The sequence below is a fragment of the Protopterus annectens genome, chromosome 6.part0 (assembly GCF_019279795.1).
Source record: "Protopterus annectens isolate FY-2018-M chromosome 6.part0, PAN1.0, whole genome shotgun sequence".
Lineage (NCBI taxonomy): Eukaryota > Metazoa > Chordata > Ceratodontiformes > Protopteridae > Protopterus > Protopterus annectens.
Window position 1 is genome coordinate 1,573,854,125 of NC_056737.1, and position 21,071 is coordinate 1,573,875,195.

Genomic DNA, 21,071 nt, shown 5'->3' on the forward strand with positions numbered 1-21,071 from the left:
AAAATGTACAAAGAGGCATATTATGCATAACTTCTATTGGTTTGGAATTTCCAGAGATGTAACAAGGTACTGCAAGACCTGTGAGCAGTGCCAAAAGGCAGGAAAGGCAGGAAACAAGGTGAGAGCTCATTTGATGCCTTTGCCTGTGATTGAGGAGCCATTTCAGAGGGTAGCTAGGGTTATTGTGGTTCCTCTGAGTACCCCAAGTTCCACAGGGAAAAAGTATAGCCTAGTACTAGTGGATTATGCTACATGATACCCTGAGGCAGTGGCTTTGTCCTCCATTGAAGCAGAGAAGGTGGCAAATGGTTTGTTAGAGATTTTCAGCAGGGTAGGTTTCCCAAAAGAAATACTGACTGACAGAGGTACCAATTTCATGTCAGACCTGATGGCTTCTTTGTGGAAGTCCTGTGGAGTGAAGCACATGAAGACCACCCCCTACCATTCCCAGACTAATAGTCTTGTTGAGAGGTTAAACTCTACAATCAAGTCCATGCTCTGGGCATTTGCCGATCAGTTTAATGGGGAGTGGGAAAAATATTTGCCCCATCTGTTATTTGCTTACAGAGAGCTTCCTCAGGAATCCACAGGTTTTTCACCCTTTGAGTTGCTATATGGGCACAGGGTGAGGGGACCTCTAGATTTAATTCAAGATGAGTGGGAAGGTGAGTGCGAGTCTCACAAGGAGTCTGTTGTGGCATACATCCTAAACCTCAGGACAAGGCTCAGGGAACTCATGGGCTTGGCCCAGGAGAACCTCGAAGAAACACAACAACAGAAAAAGGTGTGGTATGACAGGAATGCTTGAGCTAGAGAGTATGCTGTGGAGCAGCAGGTAATGGTTCTCATTCCTGTCAGACACAACAAGCTGCAAACAGCTTGGGAGGGACCCTACAAGGTGGTAAGAAAAATAAGTGATGTTAACGACATGGTGAAACTGCTAGGCAGATGGCAGGGGCACAAACTGTACCATGTTAACATGATGAAACCTTATCATGATAGGGAGGCCCTTGTGCTGAGCATTTGCAGTGGATTGCAGGAGGAATCTGAGGGAGATCTGGGGACTGATCTCCTCAGTGAGGCTCGGGCTGACACCTCAATGGAAGGGGAAACAATGTCCCAGCAGCTATCTCCTACCCAGGTTTGAGAAATCCGAGCAATGTTGCAAGGAATTTGGGGACATGTTCACTGGAAAACCTGGGTGCACCCACCTGGTGCAGCACCAGGTGGATACAGGACCCCAAAGGCCTATTAGGCAGACCCCTTATAGACTGCCTGAGAGAGTCAAACAGACTCTGAGGAAGGAGGTACAGGAGATGTTGGAACTAGGGGTGATTCAAGAGTCCAACAGTCCCTGGGCCTCCCCAGTGTTGCTGGTGCCAAAGAAAGATGGCACTACCAGGTTCTGTGTGGACTACAGGAAATTAGTCACACAGAGTCAGATGCTTACCCCATGCCTAGGACCAATGAGGCCCTAGAGCAGCTGGGTGGGGTTAAGTATCTTACAACCATTGATCTTACCAAGGGTTACTGGCAGGTGCCCTTGAATCCCAGTGCTAGAGAGAAATCAGCCTTTGTGATTCCGTTTGGCTTGTATGAGTTCACAAAGATGCCCTTTGGGATGAAGAATGCACCAGCGACTTTCCAGAGGCTGGTAGATAATATCCTAGCAGGATGGTTTGCCCTTGTTTACCTAGATGATATTGCCATCTACAGCCATTCCTGGCCAGAGCACCTTCAGCATGTCAGGGAGGTGCTGGCCAGACTACAGAGGGCAGGGTTGACCATTAAGCTGAGCAAATGTCAGGTGGTTATGGCAGAGGTCCCCTACTTATGACATAGAGTGGGGAGTGGTAAGATAAGGCCAGAACCTGCCAAAGTGGAAGCCATTCAGGCATGGCCTGCACCTGTTCTAAAAAGCAGGTGAGGGTATTTTTAGGGACAACAGGGTACTACAGAAAGTTCGTCCCCAGGTATAGTACCGTAGCTGCACCCCTCACAGACCTGACAAGGAAGAACTGGCCAGATAAGGTAGTGTGGACCCCAGCATGTGAGCAGGCATTCCAGAAGCTTAAAGAAGCTTTGGGAAGACCCCCTGCGTTAGCCAGTCCAGATTACAGCAAATAATTTGTTGTGCAGGTGGATGCTTTGAACCATGGAGTGGGGGCTGTACTTAGCCAGATTTCTTCAGAGGTGAAAGAGCACCCAGTGGTTTATCTCAGTCATAGGCTGCACCCTAGGGAGGAATGCTATGCAGCTGTAGAAAAGGAATGTCTAGCCATAGTGTGGACATTGCAGAAACTTCAGCCTAATCTATATGGAAGGAAATTCACTGTTATGACAGATCACAACCCCTTAACACAGTTAAACAGAGCCAGCCAACAAAATTCCAAGTTGCTAAGATGGACCCTGGGGTTGCAAGCATATATGTCAATGCAGCACCGCAGTGGGGTTAGCAATGCCATTGCAGATGGTGTCTCAAGATAGGGAATGGGGTGAGGTACACTCAGACCTAACCTCTCAAGCGGAGTTTCTCAAGGGTCACTTGAAAAACTAGCTTGAGTTCTCTGGGGGAGGGGGTTGTTAAGACTGGTAGAGCAGGGTGAAGGCTGCCAGCCTAGCCAGATAGAATTTTATAGATAATTCTGTCATTTGTAAATATGAATGTTGAACTACAGACTTGTTTTCCTAAGTGAAAGAAAATAATGTAGATCACAGGCTTGTTGTCTTAAATGAAAAAAAGCTGTTACAAAAAATGTGGGCAACAGTGCTCTCTACTGACCCAGTAAAAGCATGTTGTGACTCTTTGATCTAAAGTTGGCTCCAGTCAGTCTAGATGAAGACATTCTTTCTATTGTTTTAAGCAAGAGTTAAATTGCTAGATTTAAACATGTAAATGTATTTTTATTTCTCTGTTTCCTGACCAGCTGCAAGATAACAAAAGGGAGATGTTAAGAATGTAATTGCAGTTAATGTGTAGCCTGGGAACACCAGGAAAGTAAAAGAATGATGTAATGTTTATCAGAACTGCAATTTCAATTTAAACAGGGAGAATCACTAGGCATGAAGCATTTATGTCTTGATCATCCAACTCACAGAACTGCCTCTTGCTCACATGTAAGTTATCTTAGACTTGTGTTTTCTTTTTGAAATGGTTAGGAACTAGAAAGATTAGACTACGTGTTTTCTGTGATTTCAGAACTGTACTACTGAATTATTTTAAGTATTTCTGTGTGATCTCTGAACCTTTGACTAGCACTGTGTAGTAGAAAGTATTGGTTTGTGGTTTTAATTATTAATTATTAACTATTTTAAAACCTTTTAACTGTGGCTGTTTTGTGCAGAAATAATTTAAGCTCTAGAGTACATTACATATTCATAGAGATTACTGACCAAGTCACTCCAATAAGCCTTGAGGCTGTTTAGTCATACTACCAATTGGATAATAATATTGGACAGTAATAATTGGACACCTTTTTAAGGGCATTTGAGTAGCTGATAATTATTAGCTGGGTGGTGGCAGGGTACTACCATATAGTCTGGGTAAAAGGGGCACAGCTGGAGAACCTGTCCCAGCCTTCCCCAGAAGTGTCTGTGTGGTTGTATAAACTCTTACCTCAAAGTGTGTGTGTGTGTCAACTATTTGGGCAGGGACACAAATCACTGGTTGGACAGAGAGGGTGCTAGAGATTTTATCTTGCCCAGCTAGGCTAACATCTGGACCCTGTAGCTGTGCCAGTGGGGAGTCGTATTGGGGACCTGGAGAGCAAGGGAGCGACCAGCCCCGGACTGACTGTGATCTCTGTGTGCTCTTAAGGGAAATTGCACTTTACTGTGTGTATTTGTTATCCTTTCCTCATATATGAGACACCCTCTCTGGTTTTAGTGGTGAGGACTGAGGCTCCTTGATTGCTGGGCCAGGGCACAGGCATCACAAAATCGACAACAGGTTCATAGTTACTAGGCATCTAGAGGACACACTCAAGAATACAGCACCCCCATCCCCCCTTAAATGCGGCACTGCAGTATCTGCACTCTATGTACATCGTGTAGGTGTAGAACCCACAGGTTTCAGCACCAAAGGCAAGTATGCTACTTGTTGTGCTACTATGACTGCTTTAAAATTTGCACAAAAATACTGTTGATGGCAATTTGCTAAGCAAAACAATTACACATTGAAAACATAATTAGCATAACCAACAATACATTTCTCTTTCCTTAAAACTCAACATTCCTTAAAAATGCACTAAAACTTAACATTACAATGCACTGAAGTACAGCATTCCTTAAAAATGCTCTGAAACTCAACATTCCTTCAAAATGTATGAAACTCAACATTCTTTGAAAATGCACTGACAGTCAACAGTCCTTGAAAATACGTAGAAATTCAACAGTTGTTGAAAATGCATCCGTTGATGACAGTTTGGTATTTGGTGTAGAGGATTCAAGCTCTTGTCTCCTGTAATCAAGGCACAGGGTTTGAGCCTGAAATAATTAACCAACATGCCATCCCTAAGTAGGGCATTTTATACGCACACACACACACACACACACACACACACACACACACACACACACACACACACACACACACACACACACACACGCACACACGCACACACGCACACACGCACACACACACACATGTTCTTCCGGCAAAGAAATGGCTTGCTTGTCAGCAAATTTCCATGCTTAAAACTCTCATGTTGAACACACGAGGTCCCAGCATTTAAATGTGTGTACGTCTTAAGTTCAGTGCATGCAGAGTGTGTACTTAAAGAAGAAATGCAATTTTTTTTTCTTTATTTGTCTAAATTAAATGTTGTGGCAGCACCCCGGCCAGCTGGCCCTAGGCAACTGCTTGGGTGCCTGTTGCTGGATCCAGGTCTAGGGGAGTTGGTATGCTGAATTTAAAAAATATGAGCTAAACTCAAATAACAGTTGTTAACCTTATGATTTTATGTGCTAACAAAGTTGCCATCATGAAATAAAGTGTATGTTTCTTTCCACATTCAGCAGAATAGCACAGTCTTTTGTCCAGCAAACAGTTCAAACTGGAATGACCTCTCCCCTGATATACTGTATAAAAAATTAAACAACATGCTGTTTATGTATTAGTTTGATGCATTTAAGCTTCATTGTAAAACATGGGTGATGCACCTTTGTTTAAACCCATGTTTTATTTTATCTTAATTCAATGCTGAACTCATAACCTGCCATTAACTTGTTTTTCAAGCAGTAGTCAACATATAGGAGTGTAGTAAGACTCTATGCTGGATGCAGGCACTATCTTTATCCCTGGTTAAATTTGTATAAATTATTTTCCAGTAATGGCCAGATTGAATAGTATGGAATTATAATTGCAAACTGGCATTTCTAAGATGTAATTTGTACTGCTTTAAAGGTTTGTTGAAACCATACTAGTGTTTCCTTTTAATTTATGTTAACTTAATTTGCAGTATACTTAATCATCTCCCATACCGTTTTAATATTATTTCAGTGTATTATTTTATTTTTTCATAAACATTATGTATTGTTTATTCCTACACATTTTGCTGTTCTACTTTAACTTATTTCATATCATGTTCTGCCTAGACTTGTGTATTTGCAACCATGTACTTTCCTTCAAGTATATTACATTTTATTTGCTAATTTGTGTAGTTCTGATGAAGAGAAAGGAATATGTATCTATTATCCCTAGCTTAATCCTACAAAGAACACCTTAGTTACCGTATTCACTGTGCATCCCAGTGGCAATATTACTTTTTTATTCCACATTGTCATCTTACGGCAGCTAAATCTTGTACCACTTCTAGAGATCATTATGCTGCTTCTGAGTCTCAAACGTTTAAGCATTGGGAAGATGGCTGTTAGTATTACTATTGTTGTGAAAGGAGGTTAATGTGTTCATCAGAATAACATCATGGGCTTGCAGACACCTGCCCTTGTCTCATAAAGGATTCAGTAGGAAAATAAAGAGGTAGGAGATTGTACTGGGCCTCATATATTGAAAAATCAGGATTTTCTGTTAGCCACAATCTATTACCAAACTTTCGGAATGATTTACACAATGCTGTTATTTGTGTTTTACATTCTTCTAGTGCAAACATATGTAAAGGCCTTTCATCCTTTTTTTTCAGAATTACCAGATTGTGTATTTATCCTTACAACAACAGTCATCAAATACTTAATGGTAGAACATTCCAGAGTTAGTAAGAGTTTGAGTATATCTCACCACCTCATAAGATGGTAATATATATTAATAGAGCATGGATTACACACACACACACACACACACACACACACACACACACACCACATATTGAATAGGCCGCTTATTCATTATGGTTAGAAATATGTTGGCTAGTCAATAAAGAGCAGAAATGCATTTGTAACAGAGCGGTGAAAGAAAGAAATCACATGAGGGGAAAATAAAGTCTGACAAGCATATCCACACAGCAGCATACAATGTTGTTACTCATACAATAAGTAGGCAATGGTTTAAAAGCACATTATTCATTTGTCTGTGGCAGGTCACCAAAATTCCCCCTGTGCTTTCTAAAGTACCTCTGTTCTTTCTGAAATGATTATAAGAAATAGTAGACATTTTATCAGCACACCAACAACACAATTTCTACTCTTGTAAGATGTATCAAATGCCAGGCAGGCAGCCTTGAGGAACTGATACATAGATATGATCATATATTTAAATACATTAACTGTATTTATCATTATTACATTCTGTAAATCTGTTCAAGTTTACAAGAAATCCCATCATCAGCAGGCAGGTCTGTGATGTCACTGACTGTGACACTACCACCATATAGCTCCCCAGCTTGGTGCCAAGCAAACTGTTCTCAAGTGCTCCTCATTGGCACACAGGTGGCAGGTAACTACACTAGAATACTGCAGGGGACTGCTACATAAAGTTAAAATGTATCACATTCCAGTGTATAAAATGTTTATTTGTACTTTTATTCTGTACTTTAGTTCATCAGAGCAAGTTTGATGAAGCCATGAAGAAAGGCTGAAGCCTGTGTTTGCTGTATAATCTTCAAAGGAAAGAAGCAGGCCATCTGAAATGCTTAGTCGTTTTGTGTGGTACTAGTATATTTAGTTAATGTTATGTGGAAATGGTTGCTAGACTTGTTTTATATTGGGCAACTGGTGGCATGCATACCTCTCGACTGCTATGATTTAGGCATAGTGCTAGAACTTAGTCTTACTTCTCCTAGATTTATGATGTTTCTCATAAAGTCACTTGTTAATGAGTACATACTTTATTAAATACAGGAACTAAGCATATACAAATGTTCACTATTGTTAACTATATAGAGTGTAGTATATAAAAACCTTCTATTGTGAAAAATAAGAAAGTGCACCTCTTTCTGAAGCTCTGCTATGATTTGTAAAGGTCAGTGCTATACATACCTCTCAAATGTCCAGATTTGTGCCTTATATTTTGGTCTGTTTCTATAAAAAATGTGGTTTTCTAGCAAATCATTGGCAAATTATTGAGGATTGAAATTAAAAAATAATGATATAAAGTTGGGTTTTAGACTTCATATCCTTTATAAAGTTCATGCTAATGCAAAACCTGTTATTCTGTCAATTTTCTAAGTTTGAAAGGGCAATATTTAAAAATTGTCCCTCTTTTTGGGCCTTTGTCCCCCCATTCCCCCATTATTTATGGCTTTTTCCAGATTTCTTACCCCAAGAGGTTGAGAGGTATGGTGCTGTAATTTTTAATGTTTGGATGGTGAGAGAATGGGACAGAATATTGAAATGAAACACAACAAAACAGATTTAAGATCTGGCTATACACTAAACTCTCCAACTTTCATTTCTCCCTCATTTCCCTTTTACCCCTCCATGTGACTTTGTTGAGTGTACTTTCTCCAAAAGGAAGACAGAAAACATCAATATTATTAAAAAGTCCCCTTATCATTCCCATGGATTGTTACTTCTGGGTAATACCTTTGAAATATCTAGGCTGCATCAGTCCAAAATGTTTTATTTATGAGGCTGTGCAAGTCAGGAGATGCCTGACCCTGTCCACAAAACACCGGTCAACATTTTTGAGGGCTGGTGGTAGACAGGCATCAGGGCAAAAAAAAACAGCAAATAGTAATAATAATAATAATAATAATAAACTCTAAATAGTTGTGCAGCTTCTGTTTAAGACTACCTATTATTTATATTATTTTGGCAGTGTGGAATGAAATGATGCTATTGAAATTGCTGCAAACAGTAGCAAGAATCTGTTGGTGTTTGCATCCGTTTGCATTGTTGGTCCATAACATTACATAACCCCTGTGTGAGCTATTTGCCAGTTGACTTCTTCTGTCTCCTTACAGAGATGAGAGCTGACTTAGAGGGATCATCATTAAGGCAGCTAACAAGAGGTATTTCTATATGCATATGTAACATCCCACACATGCCTAGTGAACATTATCTTGGAGGTTATGCAGTGGGCATAATGTGAGGCTGTCACTTATTTCCATGAGTGACATAAACACACAAACGACCTCTCCTCTCAGAACAAGCACCTTGTGCACATTTCTCAAGCCTGCATTAGGTGTGTGTGCTATATATATTTGCCCCTCCCTTCCCCCATGACAGAGGTAAGCAAGCACAACCCATTCAGTCTTCTCTGTTCTCTACCAGCTCCAGAAGGTGCCTGAGCCAGCAATTGAAATTACGTCACCAGATCGTAGTCAGAGCTTTGTCACTCGGTGCTACTGGAGATGCTCATTCAGAGTCTGTTACTACAGTGCCTGCAATAAACTTAAAAGGACTGCTACACTCATAAAATAAAACTAGTGAAACTGTAACATCAATCCTTGCATTCCCATTTTGGCTTAACTATCTATGCACTCACCCATGAAAACCAAGCCTTAGAAAAAAATATTGTTGCTCTGTACTGCTGTCACTTATTCATGTAAGTTTTTTTTTTTTTTCATTAGCAGCGGCTTCATTATCTCAGTGAGTTACAGACACGTAATACTAGATGCAGATAATTTACCTAGCCTAAACTATTTATCATTCTGACAATCTGCCTTTGGCAAAGTAGATTCATCCTCCCTCTCTTTTTATATTGAAGATGTCAGCTTGGCATGTAGCTACCAATATCGCTGCTTTGTGGTGTGCTCTACAGACTTGCAAGCAGAATGGGCAAAGAAAAGTACAGCAGAAAGACAATGGACCTACGATTTATTAGTTGTCCCTCCCCTCACCCCCCCAAAAAAAACTAACAATTGTGTGTTCAGGAGAAAAGGAGGCATAATTTTAAAAAAAGTCTGCTTTTAGCTCGTGGGGGTTATTATATTTAAATATGACACAAATTACTTTTCTATTATAGGAGATTTCCTTGTGTTCCAGGGAAAGGGATGGGCCACAAAGCAGGAAATGGCATAATATGTTTTGACTTGTTTGTTCACAAGTAGTTTCTCTGTAGTTGATAAACAAGTAAATTTGTCAAGTAACTACCATTTAAGGGAAAAAAATCACATTTTCTGAATCCTTAACCCCTTCTTGTGTGACCATCAGAAACTAACTATCACATGGTCAATGCTGTATCTTTACATGTTGTGATGCTTTATGTACAGCACACACATATAATGTAGGGGGAACATGCAAATGGCACATTGTTAGGTTGTTTCTCTTACTACATAAACTGAAGGCAGCATCAGTAATCACGCCCAAAAAGCATTGGTCTTTCCTTCAGAGTAGACATTATCATGGTAGGGCATCTAACATTATTGATATTCTTAAATGTAGTCCCAGCCAGGCATTACAAATGTGTCATACAAGGAGAAAGGATGGATTATAAAATCAGTTGAAACCTCACAAACTGAAAAAGTCTGTTTTTCAGGTATTTCAGTAAGGCAAAGAGTACCAGTGAATGCAGAGTATATACCTAGCAAGTGTCAGGGAACTGATAACATTTTTTGGTACGTACATATTATCGCAACCAAATTACTAACCTGTCATGATTTGTAATGTTTTCGTGAAACAATGTCTGGTAACCTAAGAAGGGGTGTGTAAACTCTTAACTATTATTCTGTCAGATTATTTTTCACATAGGAAAATGAATAACAGCAGAATTCCTCTCCCTGGGGAGCATCCTTTCCCGACTTATACACACGACTGCTGCTTCTGACTCATTGTTAATGTTACGATGGATGAAAATTACCACATTCCCAACAACACAAGCAGCCCATTTCAAAGCCCTTTACATGCTGACAGTGGAATGTCTGATTGTTAAATTTGGGACACATTTCTGTGAATCTTTCAGCTTTTACAGCACCTCTTGTTAATAGTGTAAGTGGCTGTTGGGAGTAAACAACTTCTGATGAACAGTAGTATCTGTGTGAAGCAGGATAATGTTTAACACCACTGGCACAGGAGTTCCACTGGGGAGAAAGGCTGTGGTCCCTAAGGAATCACTGCCTGTTACTCACTTTTCCTTCCAGGCACCTTTGCCTTTGATGATTAGTGCCCATAAAAAGTTAGACAAAATATTCCTGAGTAACTTCCCTTTGCTAAGGTTGCAATGAGGAATGCAGGATTTGTAATGCAGTGCAGCACTGCGGAGTTAACAGAATCAATGAGCCATGCCACACAGGAGTAAAAAGTTTGACCATTTTTCATCTTCCTGCCTCATACCCACTGTGATATACTACTACTTAGTTGTATACACATCAGTTTTAAGGTTAAGATAAGTGTTTTCACCAAAAACATAATGAAATATGCCACTTCAGAATTATGGTTGCAATAATATGTAAGTACCCATTTTTTTTTCATACGTAACCTGTGGTAGATAGAAACTTCACAATTCACTGACAGCCCTATCTATGAGTACCATGTCATCAGATGGAACTAACCTCGTTCTTTTACAGTTACAAGAATTAAATATACTAAGCATGAGGTCTCACAACATTGGGGTAAGGAAATACTCCATTAGGTCATGCCAACTTGGAGTTAGCACAATTGGAATTGCAGGGGCTTTGGAGGAACTTTTCCTAATGTTTTCACTAGAGGCAACAATTTCTTATTATTGATGGGTTTGTTTATGGGAACAACACTCAATCCTAGTTTCATCTAATGAGCTGCCATGTACTGGTGCTACATTTCAGCTGCAATTGATTGATGACTACATTTTTCCATGATTTTCTTTAATGCCTTGCCTCACCACCCTTGCTATTCTGAACTCCATCTATGAAGTTAACAGCAGATGTTTTAACAGCGAACCGCCAGACTATAAGAATCATAGAAGTAAAAGAATAGTATTAGCTCTCATTTGGGACTCAAACGCAAGGCCTCTGCATACTGCACTGCTATCTGTCACTGGGCCAATAAGAGCTTCTACAAAAACTATGTCTCTTCAGTTAAGAAACTCCTAGCATGACGATTAAAGTCAAATTACAAACACGTGAACAGACAGCAGGAAGTCCTGCTTGACTGCTTGGAGTTAACTACATTATACTTGTTTTCTAACACTTTGTGGGAGTTTGGGATCATGTAGTAAATAATATTCTTTAGCCCCCCAGCAAGGTCTTTGCTGTGAACAACAGAAAGTAAATGCCTTGCTCCTTAAACTAATAAACTGCTCTGTTATTAATTTCCTGCTACCGCTGTTGGCATCTTGAATTGAGCTTCAAGAATCCTGTCGATGTCAGCTGATTTTCATACAGTATACCACAGCAGTCATAGTTCATCTGCTGGACTGTGTATCCCTTTAATAATTTAGTGTAAATCATGTAAAATAAAAACTAGAAGAATGCATGAACAGCTCACTGTATAACATTTAAAGCAGAACTCGCTTCAAAATATAAAATGGTATCTGCTTTAGAGCCTGTGTTAAATTGTTGAAGCTGATAGTTTGTTTTACATTCCATGTCATATTCCTAGGACTAGTTTATTTCCAGCTTTGTAATTTTTCTGTCATTACTTTGATTGCTCTTGTAAAGTAACTGCTGTGAATATTTGCAATAACTTCTTTTTTTCCCTCTAAAACTGCAGTGATATTTTTGATATAATGTGTATTTTTTTTTTTTTGAAACAGGACATTTTTCTACTTATAATGGCTGCCTTCTGGTGGCTGTTCACATGTGTTTGTGTGTTGTGTATAGAAACAGTACAGTTGTGTAAAATCTTACAATAACGGTAGATTCCTTGCCTTCACTGCTGCAGTATCTTTACAATCGGGATTTCCTACTGTGGAAGCCCATTGTCCAGCCAGTATACCAAAGATTTCCTGTTGCTTTTAAAGGTATGCCTGAATAGCACTCAAACAATCCTTGTATAACGTAGGACATAAAGGTGACATTTAGGCCTACCATAAACAGAACTGATTGCCCCAGTAGGAACACCAGTCCAAGGAAGTCAAGAGCTAAACTTGTACATCCAGGAAGGTAAAGGACTAGGGGGATGGAGGGAGGGAGCAAATACTGTAGCAAGTGAAGGCAAGGACAGCTACCATTATGATAAGATTTTACACAACTGTACTATGTCCTTACATTCACTGCTGCACAATTGTTTGCATTCAGGAGAGTGCCAAACCTCAAGAGGAAATTTGGGAAGAGGAAGGAGAAGAAGAGTCCCCTAAAAAGCCATGGAGAACGGCACTAGCAAAAATTAGCCCTAGTTCTAGAGATACCATCCAACTTGTAGTGCTTAGTAAAGATATGCACAGAAGACCGGGTAACTGCTTCAAGAATAGAATTAGTATCTAAGCCCTTGAAAAAAGCACCAGTATAATAAGCCTTGACTGAAAAAGGAAGGCTCTTGCCAAGAAAGGTGTAACAAAAGGAAATAGCCTTAGAAATCCAAGAAGAAATAATTTGCTTCGATACAGCTAGACCTAATGATCTAGAATGAAAAGAAACAAACAACTTATCAGATTTTTGAATAGCCTTAGTCTGATCCAAATAAATTCTGAGTTGCTTATGCACATTCAAAGTATGCGGCACCCTCTCACTGTCAGACTGCAGAGAGGGGGAAAAAGTAGGCAAATTAATAGACTGATTAAAGAAAAGCTCATTAACTACCTCAGGCATAAAAGAAGGATTAGTGCATAAGGACACACTGTCCTCATGAAGAATCAAAAAAGGAGGACAAGCTATGAGGACCTGCAAATCAGACACCCATCTGACAGAAGTAAGAGCCAACACAGAACAGTCTTCCAAGAACAATGCTGCAAGAAAGCTGAAACAGTAGGGTCAAAAGGAGCCTGAGTCAACTTCTCCAAAACAAAATTAAGATCCAAATAAGGTGGAACAGGCTTCCTGGGAGGTCTAATATTAAGGACACCTTTGAAAATTGTTTAACCTCACATCTAGAAGCTAAAGGAGGAGATAAAGGCAGACAAGCAGAGATGGCTGATAAGTGGGCCTTAATAGAACAATAGGCCAAACCAGCATTGAGCAACTCACACAAATAGAGAATCAAAGGAACATCCGCAGTAAGCAGGCTCAGGTTATGAGACTGACACCAAATAGAAAATCTCTTCCATTTGGATAAGAAGGATTTCCTTGTAGTAGATTTTCTAGCCTCCTGCAGGGCTTGCAGCACATCCTCAGAAAAAAGGTATCTATGAGGAATCAAAATCCTGTCACCCACAGTGTCAGTTGAAGAGTAGACAGGTGGGGATGGATGAGAGATCCTTTGTCTTGTGTGATTAGATGCACCCTTTGAGGTAACTTGTGACGATTGCCGCTGGCTAGATGCAGAAGTAGAGGGAACCAGTGCTGTTGTATTCAAAAGAGTCACCAACAAGATTTTGGGAGCATCCTGTTGAATTTTGAACAAGGCTTTCAGAATGAGAGGAAGGAGAGGGAATGCATAAAGAAACATCCCCTTCCAAGAATATGAGAGAGGGTCCATCCACCTTCTATATAAGAGGACCTAGGACTCTGGCACAAAACAGTTCAGATGGGAGGCAAAAAGATCCACTTAAGGAGTACCCCACTGGTGAGAAATGTCCAGAAACACATCCATGTGAAGCATCCATTCATGGGACTGAGTTAAGGACCTGCTGACAGTGTCTGCCAAAACATTCTGACTGGAAGGGATAAAAGCTACCTGAAGAGTCACTTGATACTTGACAGCAAGATCCCATACCAAAAGTGCCAACCGGCAAATAAAGTAAGATCTCATTCCTCCCTGTTTCTTGATGTACCACATCACTGTGGTATTATCTGTGAAACCTTGAAAGGCCCTGGAGAAAAAAGGGAATGAAAGGCTTGAAGGGCCAACAGAAGAGCTCTCATTTCTTTAACATCGATGTGCTCTTTCTGCTGGTGAGGCAGCCACACCCTCTGTACCTTTAGGGAGCCAAAGGTTGCCCCCCAACCCATGTCTGAAGCATCTGTGAACACTTCTTGAAAGGGAAGAGGGGGGCGGAAAGGGATCCCTGGGTTCAGAGACAACTGCTGAATCCACCAGTGAAGTTCCTGTTTGAGACAAAGAAGAATAGGAACTACATAGCCTAGAGGATATGCATGTTGAAGCCACATTGACTTCAGAAACCACTGAAACTTTCTCATGTAAAGTTTGGCCAGAGGGAGCATCAGAATGGTGGATGCCATGAAACCCAGAACTCTCAGAAAATTCCCTGGCAGTAATGGAAGACAGAAGAAGAAGAGTTTGAAAGAAATAAATGAGAGTTAAAGCCTTTGGAGGGGGCAGGAATGCAATCATAGGCAACAACTGAATCCTGCATCCTTGAAAAACATGATCCTGGCAAGGAGTCAGTGAAGACTTTTTGAAATTTATTGTGAACCTCAGGCTCTGAAGAAGGGAAATGGCAAAAGGAAGATTTTGCAAAAGAGTCTCTGGAGAGGACACCTGAATCAACAGGTCATCTAAATAAGCAAATATGTGGATCCCTTGAAGTCTGCAATAAACAATCACAGGAGCAAGGCATTTGGTGAAGAAACAGAGAAACATAAAAAATTCCTGAAAACACGATGGATCAGAATATGGAGGTAAGCATGTTTGAGGTTCAGAGACACCATATAGGCTTGAGGGAGCAAGAGAGGAAACAGAATCTAAAGAGACAAAATCCAAAAGGAAGGCACTTTTAAAAAAGTGTTTAGATGATAGAGGTCTTTGCTAGGTCTCCAAGTGCCATCTTTTCTTGGCACTAGAAACAGTCTGGAGTAGAACTGTTTCCCCCTTTGGGACACAGGCACCTCTTGAACAGTACCCTGAGTTAAGACAGCTTGAAGAACCTCTGGGATAAGTGGGTGTTGTTCCTGAGGATATTGAGGAATGCCCATAAAAGGAGGGTGGGATTTCCACACCTTGAAGTACCCCTGATGAATGATCGATGGAACCCAAGAATCTTGAGTTATCTGAAGCCAAGTAGGAAGACAAAAAAAAAGTGAAGAGGAAGTGGAATGTGGCTGGGAGAGATGGATAGTCATACAGCACCTGGTTTGTCTGGAAAGGAAGACTTCGGAAACCCTGAAAACTGAGTAGCCTTAGCAGGAGGAGCCCATTTGCCACTCTTCTTGCCTTTAGTAGAAGGACGTGAATGTCTACAAACAAAGGCAGGCTTAGCAGGATAGTTTTTCTGAAATGTAGGCACTGGAGAAACAAATAAATGTTTAAGTTCCTGAAAAGCCTTACCCTTATCCTAAAGGGACTTTAACAAACCAGCAGCAACTTCCCCAAACAAAAGTTTAGAGTCCAGGGGAGCATCCATCAACTTAACTTTAATATCATCAGGTAGAGGCTAGAGCCTAAGCCAAGAAAATCTCCTAATCACTGAACCAAAAATAGCAGCCCTAGAACAGGAATCTGCCACATCATAACTACATTTAATAGAATAATGAATGATTTGAGAGGAAGTCCCTAGCAAGGAAAGAAGAGAAGTTTTAACCTCTGATTCAGGAAAATCAGAAATAAGTTGACAAGTCTGAGAGAGAAGAGCCAACACATACCTAGACATATGGGTTTGATAATTATTAGCCCTAAAACCTAGGGTAGCAGAAGTGTAAACCGTCCAGGCTTTCCATAGTTCTGCTGTCTTTGTCAGAAGGCAATAACTTGGTGAAGGAAGCAATTGAGATGGCTTATCAGAAACTACAAAGACTACAGAAGGGTCAGCAGCAGAACATTTATACAAAAAGAAACAATCATCAGGCACCCTATAAGACCTATCAGGCTTCTTGGAAGCAGGGGCTGACAATCAGGTGCATGAGAGGCATTGGAAAAAGCATCCAGCAAAGCAACCAAAACAAGAGGAACATCCACGGGTTTAGGAGATTCCATCTGCAACTCATAGTACCTCCTATGGATATCAGGGACCTGAGCACAATCCCACTTAAAAAATCCATCATCCTAGAGAGTGTGTCCCCAAAGGAAATTTCCACAAAAGAAGCATCAGGACTAATATATTCCTCCTCCTCTGACCCATAGTCCGAAGGAGAAGGCATTTGAGTAGAATAAGTCAGGGATTTGTCAACAGAACCTGACTCATTCTCAGAAACATCCTGTTCTCTAGGTTGTTTAAGGGGAGTAGAGGAACAATGAGGTGCGGGAACTGAAACCCCTAGAGCAGGCTTTAAAGACATTAAAGCAGTAAATAGCCCCAAGTGAAAGCCTGCCATTCACTTTGAGGATCTCTAGGAGCAGAAGAAACATGTTTAATTTTTTGTTTCTTTTTTAAGGGAACTTCCCCTCCAAAAAAGTGAGAAGGCTCAGACCTAGGATGGTAGTTGAGAACCATAGAAGGAACTTCTTCCCCAACTAAAATCTGAGGAATTCCCCTAGGCACCTCAGGAAAAAAAATCAACCGTGGTTCCCCCTGAGCATCCAACACAGATGCCTGCAAAGCCTCTTCAGACATGTTGCCAGTTAGAATCTCACCGACCTCCAACATGGTTGCGGTAGAGAAATCCAACAACACAGCGGGGTGAGCCTCTGGGTTTGTAACAACCTCAGGAGAAATACCTGGGAGAGGCTGGACAGTGGAAGATTCTGGTCATACCTTTTTCACCTTCTTCTTCCCTAACAGCTGACCCTTAGGACAGGAGATTCCTTATATTGTATATATTTAGCAAGAAGCTTAAGATGCTGGTTCTCAAGATACAAGCAAAGGGAAGAAAGTCTACTGTGAAGGGTTCTCAAAATGAACGCCTGACAAATAGAACAAGATGTATAGTCATGAGAAGCTCCTAGACAAAAATGACACTTATCGTGGTGTCTTTATGGGGAATCTGTTTCTGACACTGGCAGTTACCCTTCCTGGATGACATTAACCCCAAAGATCTCAAAATATCAAGAAAAAACAATAAACCCCAATGGGGCACTTATCTGCAATGCAAACAGGTGTCGGTAAATGCATTCAACTAGCAAAATGGACGGAAGTAAAAAAAAACAACCATGAAAAGATGTATTCAGACCAGCAACAAAGAAGGTCAGTTTATGGTAGGCCTTAACCTCACCTTTATGCCGTAAGTTACACAAGGATCATTTGTGTGATGTTCAGGCTTACCTTTAAAAGCAACAGGAAGTCTTTGGTATACTGGCCGGAAGACGTGCTTCCACAGCAGGGAATCCCAAATGTAAAGAATACTGCAGCAGTGAATGTAAGGGAGTAGTATGTTCTGCCTTAGTGTGGTAACACAATCTCAAAGCTATACCTCACACTAGTGTAACAAACTGCATTCCTTATGAACTCACTGATATAGGTCAATCACCACAGCTGCATCTGTTTTACTCGTTCTTTTATCTCAGTTGCATCTCAGGGCCTTGCGATTGTCCTTCTGCCATCCTTGAATGTTTTCTTCTGCCTCTGAACAGCAAAACTGGTGTGTTTAACTGACACTGGTATAGTGGGAGAGTGGGGTATCAGAGGTGGGAGCTGGTAGAGGTCTAGAAATAAAAATATTTTTTTACCTATTTCCATAGCAGATCCAGTATAATATCATGAGTTGACCAGATATGTAGACTGTTCTGCTAGGTCATGGTGATTCCAACCAGCAGGTTAATTTATGTAAGTTAATTTTCTCGTGTGTCCATTTGGAATCAGTAAGTCAACATACGTGATGTTATGATCCCCACACCTCCCACTAAGAAAGCTTGGTTGTATGTTGCTTGATCCCATACTCCATGACTAGTCACTTGACCAGAGATTATTTTTCTGACACTGCTGATTATCAGCTGAGTCAAGATTAAAAAAAAAAAAATGAAAAACAGTTGTGTGTTTTATTTGCTTTGAAGCTGACTTGTAACCTGCAGTGATTGTTCTGGGACCAAGTACTGTTAGACAACGTGGACAATGTATCCGTACTGATGGTATGAAATCAACAGTTACCTAAAGGCTAATAGGAGAACTTCTGTGACTATTGCATAATGTTCCCTGCCATAACTTACAAAGATAACTTAATATAACATTTTATTAGCTTTTCTGAGACAACAGGCAAAACAAGAAAGGAGAATTAAAAAAATGAAGCTGGATGTCACCATAGGAATTAACATTTCTAAAGAAAACAGGAACATGATAAGAGAAAGGATGGACAGTAAGCAAAGTCAAATGGAAATAGTACAAATAACAGTTTTCTATGTCCTCTGTTCTAAGTATTGCCCCTTACCCTCAAGAAATCTTTGTTCCCAACAACACAAGAAAAATGTCTTATGCTGTAGCTGGATTGGGAGCTCTAAATTGGTCCTAGGCATGAGTGTGAGAGCCTTCTGTGGAAGGTTGGCTGCCAGGCTGGCAACTTGACACTGTAAAACACCACTTCCAATCATGAGCAGACAGGTGATCCACTGTGGCGACCCCTAAAAGGGAAAAGCTGAAAGAGGAAGTGTATCTTGTGTAATATTATGTCTGATGCTATTTTTAGGCTCTTGAGTATTTGCAGTTCCTGGCAAGACTGCATTTTTATGCTAACCTTTTTCATGACTACAGTTTGCTTGGGCCCTGGCGTTGATTGTAGTTTAATGTCACTGACTGATTACCTTCTGCAGGCATACGGATCATCATTCCAGTGTCTAGTTTACATATTCAGTAGTTGTCTTGCTTTGCCTTACTTTACATCACTAGCCACTCTATAAAGGCACAATGTCAGTGCCCTTAGTTGCAGATAATATAAAGCCAATTAGGAGGAGCTGCAAAGTGGCTGACATATTTTACCTGGCTTGCCACAGAAGGTATAGTATTAATGATTACTGTCACATCCTAGATTTAGTGTGTATATTACAGAAAACTGCAAGATATACCTGGTCTCTAAGGTCATTAATAAGCTCGGTGTTTCATTCTACCACTGTTAAAACAAAAATAAATGTTGTTTAAATGCCATCTGTCTGCTGTGGTCAAGTGTATCCCATAAATGAAAGTTTGTTTGTGTCTTTCGGCTTTTTCTCGGTTAGGGGATGCCACAGCGGAACTCCGGTCCACTAATGATTGGCAGAAGATTTTTATGTACCGAGTTGCCAGCTCTGATGCACAACCTTCAACGAAGGAATGCCCATTCACGCATGTCTCCACACAGAAGACACTCTAGCTGAGAATTGAACCGAACAGCGTCTTACTGTGAGGCAACAAAGCTACCACAGCACCACCATGGCTAAACAACCATCATTTAGGTAGCTATGTTCTGCTCTGCCATCACAGTATTAAAATTCTTTTGAACTTGAAAGGGTCAGAAATGTATATTTGAAAATTATTTTTCCAATAAATAGTGTAGTATATGTGAAAGGTATTCAGTAATGCATTAACACTTATTTAGTAAAATGGTCATGTGAAACATTAAGTACAGATAAACTTCTTTTATATATTCTTAAGAATATGCTATTCTCTTCAGCTTGGTTGTTTGTATTTAAGGGAAGTTCACAGAAGTGCATTTTGACTAGTAAAACCTAAATAGGAAACTCATTGTTTATGCTTTTCGTTAAACTGGAGCTAAAAAATTATGTCATATTTTTGTAACAGACAAAATGTAAATTTATACCCAACTCTGAATATTAATTTCATTTTGTTTTAACCTACAGAAACAGCTTATTAAAGAAATTAAGATGGTAACACGAGTTCTGTTCCTGTTCATTCCATTGCCAATGTTCTGGGCTCTCTTTGATCAACAGGTAAATCTGTGGTGTTAAATAAATACAAATCTGGCAGTTCATGACAGAAGAAATGTGCATTTTTTTTTATTATCTGGAGCTATTATAAGTTACTGCGTACAAAAATACTAAATATGAAAAAAAGAGCACTATAGTTTGCTTAGCCCACTAGGGTTGTTCATAGTTAATTAAAAGAAGGGCCGTTATTTAAAATGCAACAAAATATTTAAAGCTATTTATAACATGGACATGTGTCAAAAGATGTTTTATCACCACATTAGGGACATTAATTGAAACATAGTTTATCTTTGTCCTTTTCATTAAAACATAGCTTATCTTTGTCCCTTCCCCACATTTCCTATATGGGGCTTTACTTACACCCCAGTCATTTATATTAGCAAACTCTGAGTATGGCACAACTCAAAGAAAAACAAATATTTCTATTTTTTAGCATAGCTGAAGTGCTTTTCTGTCTCTGAGAGAAAGGCAAAACATTCTTTTTGAACATTAATACTGCCAGTTTTTGAATAAATATGCTTGTTAAAATACAGTTCGCTAAAAGTTGCTTTTATGAACTGCTATGCCATCCATGTGTTCAGTTGAGCATCTTGTAGCCTCTGCCAAAAGGTATGAGGTTTTTGTCTGTCTGGTCTAATTTCCTGTCTGTCTAGACAGCTGACACTTGCAGTCCTAGCAGATTATGCCTTTATTAGTACTTCATATCGTCTTCTGCCTTATTGCTGAGGAAGGGTACTGGAAATCAAATTCACACTACCTATCAAAGTCAGAATGAGAGGCATCTAGTCTATATTTTTGTCAGTTGTATGGTTCATAGTAAGCTGTGTTTGTCTGACCAGATGTGCTCAGAGTACTTTGGTGCTAATGTAAGAGAGACACACAGCCACAGGCCAGCACAAATGTCCAAATCTGCAGCACGATATGTGCTACTCAAGGATAAACTGCAGCTGCCATGGTAAAAATGTTGTGGACATAAT

At 40.1% G+C, this 21,071-nt stretch overlaps 1 protein-coding gene across 1 annotated transcript in view; it reads left to right on the forward strand.

Moving 5' to 3' along the window:
• LOC122804857 (solute carrier family 15 member 2-like) overlaps positions 1 to 21,071 on the forward strand; it is a 1,359,362-nt gene that overhangs the window by 806,987 nt on the left and 531,304 nt on the right. Inside the window, exon 10 of the mRNA XM_044075020.1 lies at positions 20,008 to 20,097. Coding sequence (XP_043930955.1) covers positions 20,008 to 20,097 — 90 coding nt within the window. The remainder of the gene's footprint in view (positions 1 to 20,007; positions 20,098 to 21,071) is intronic.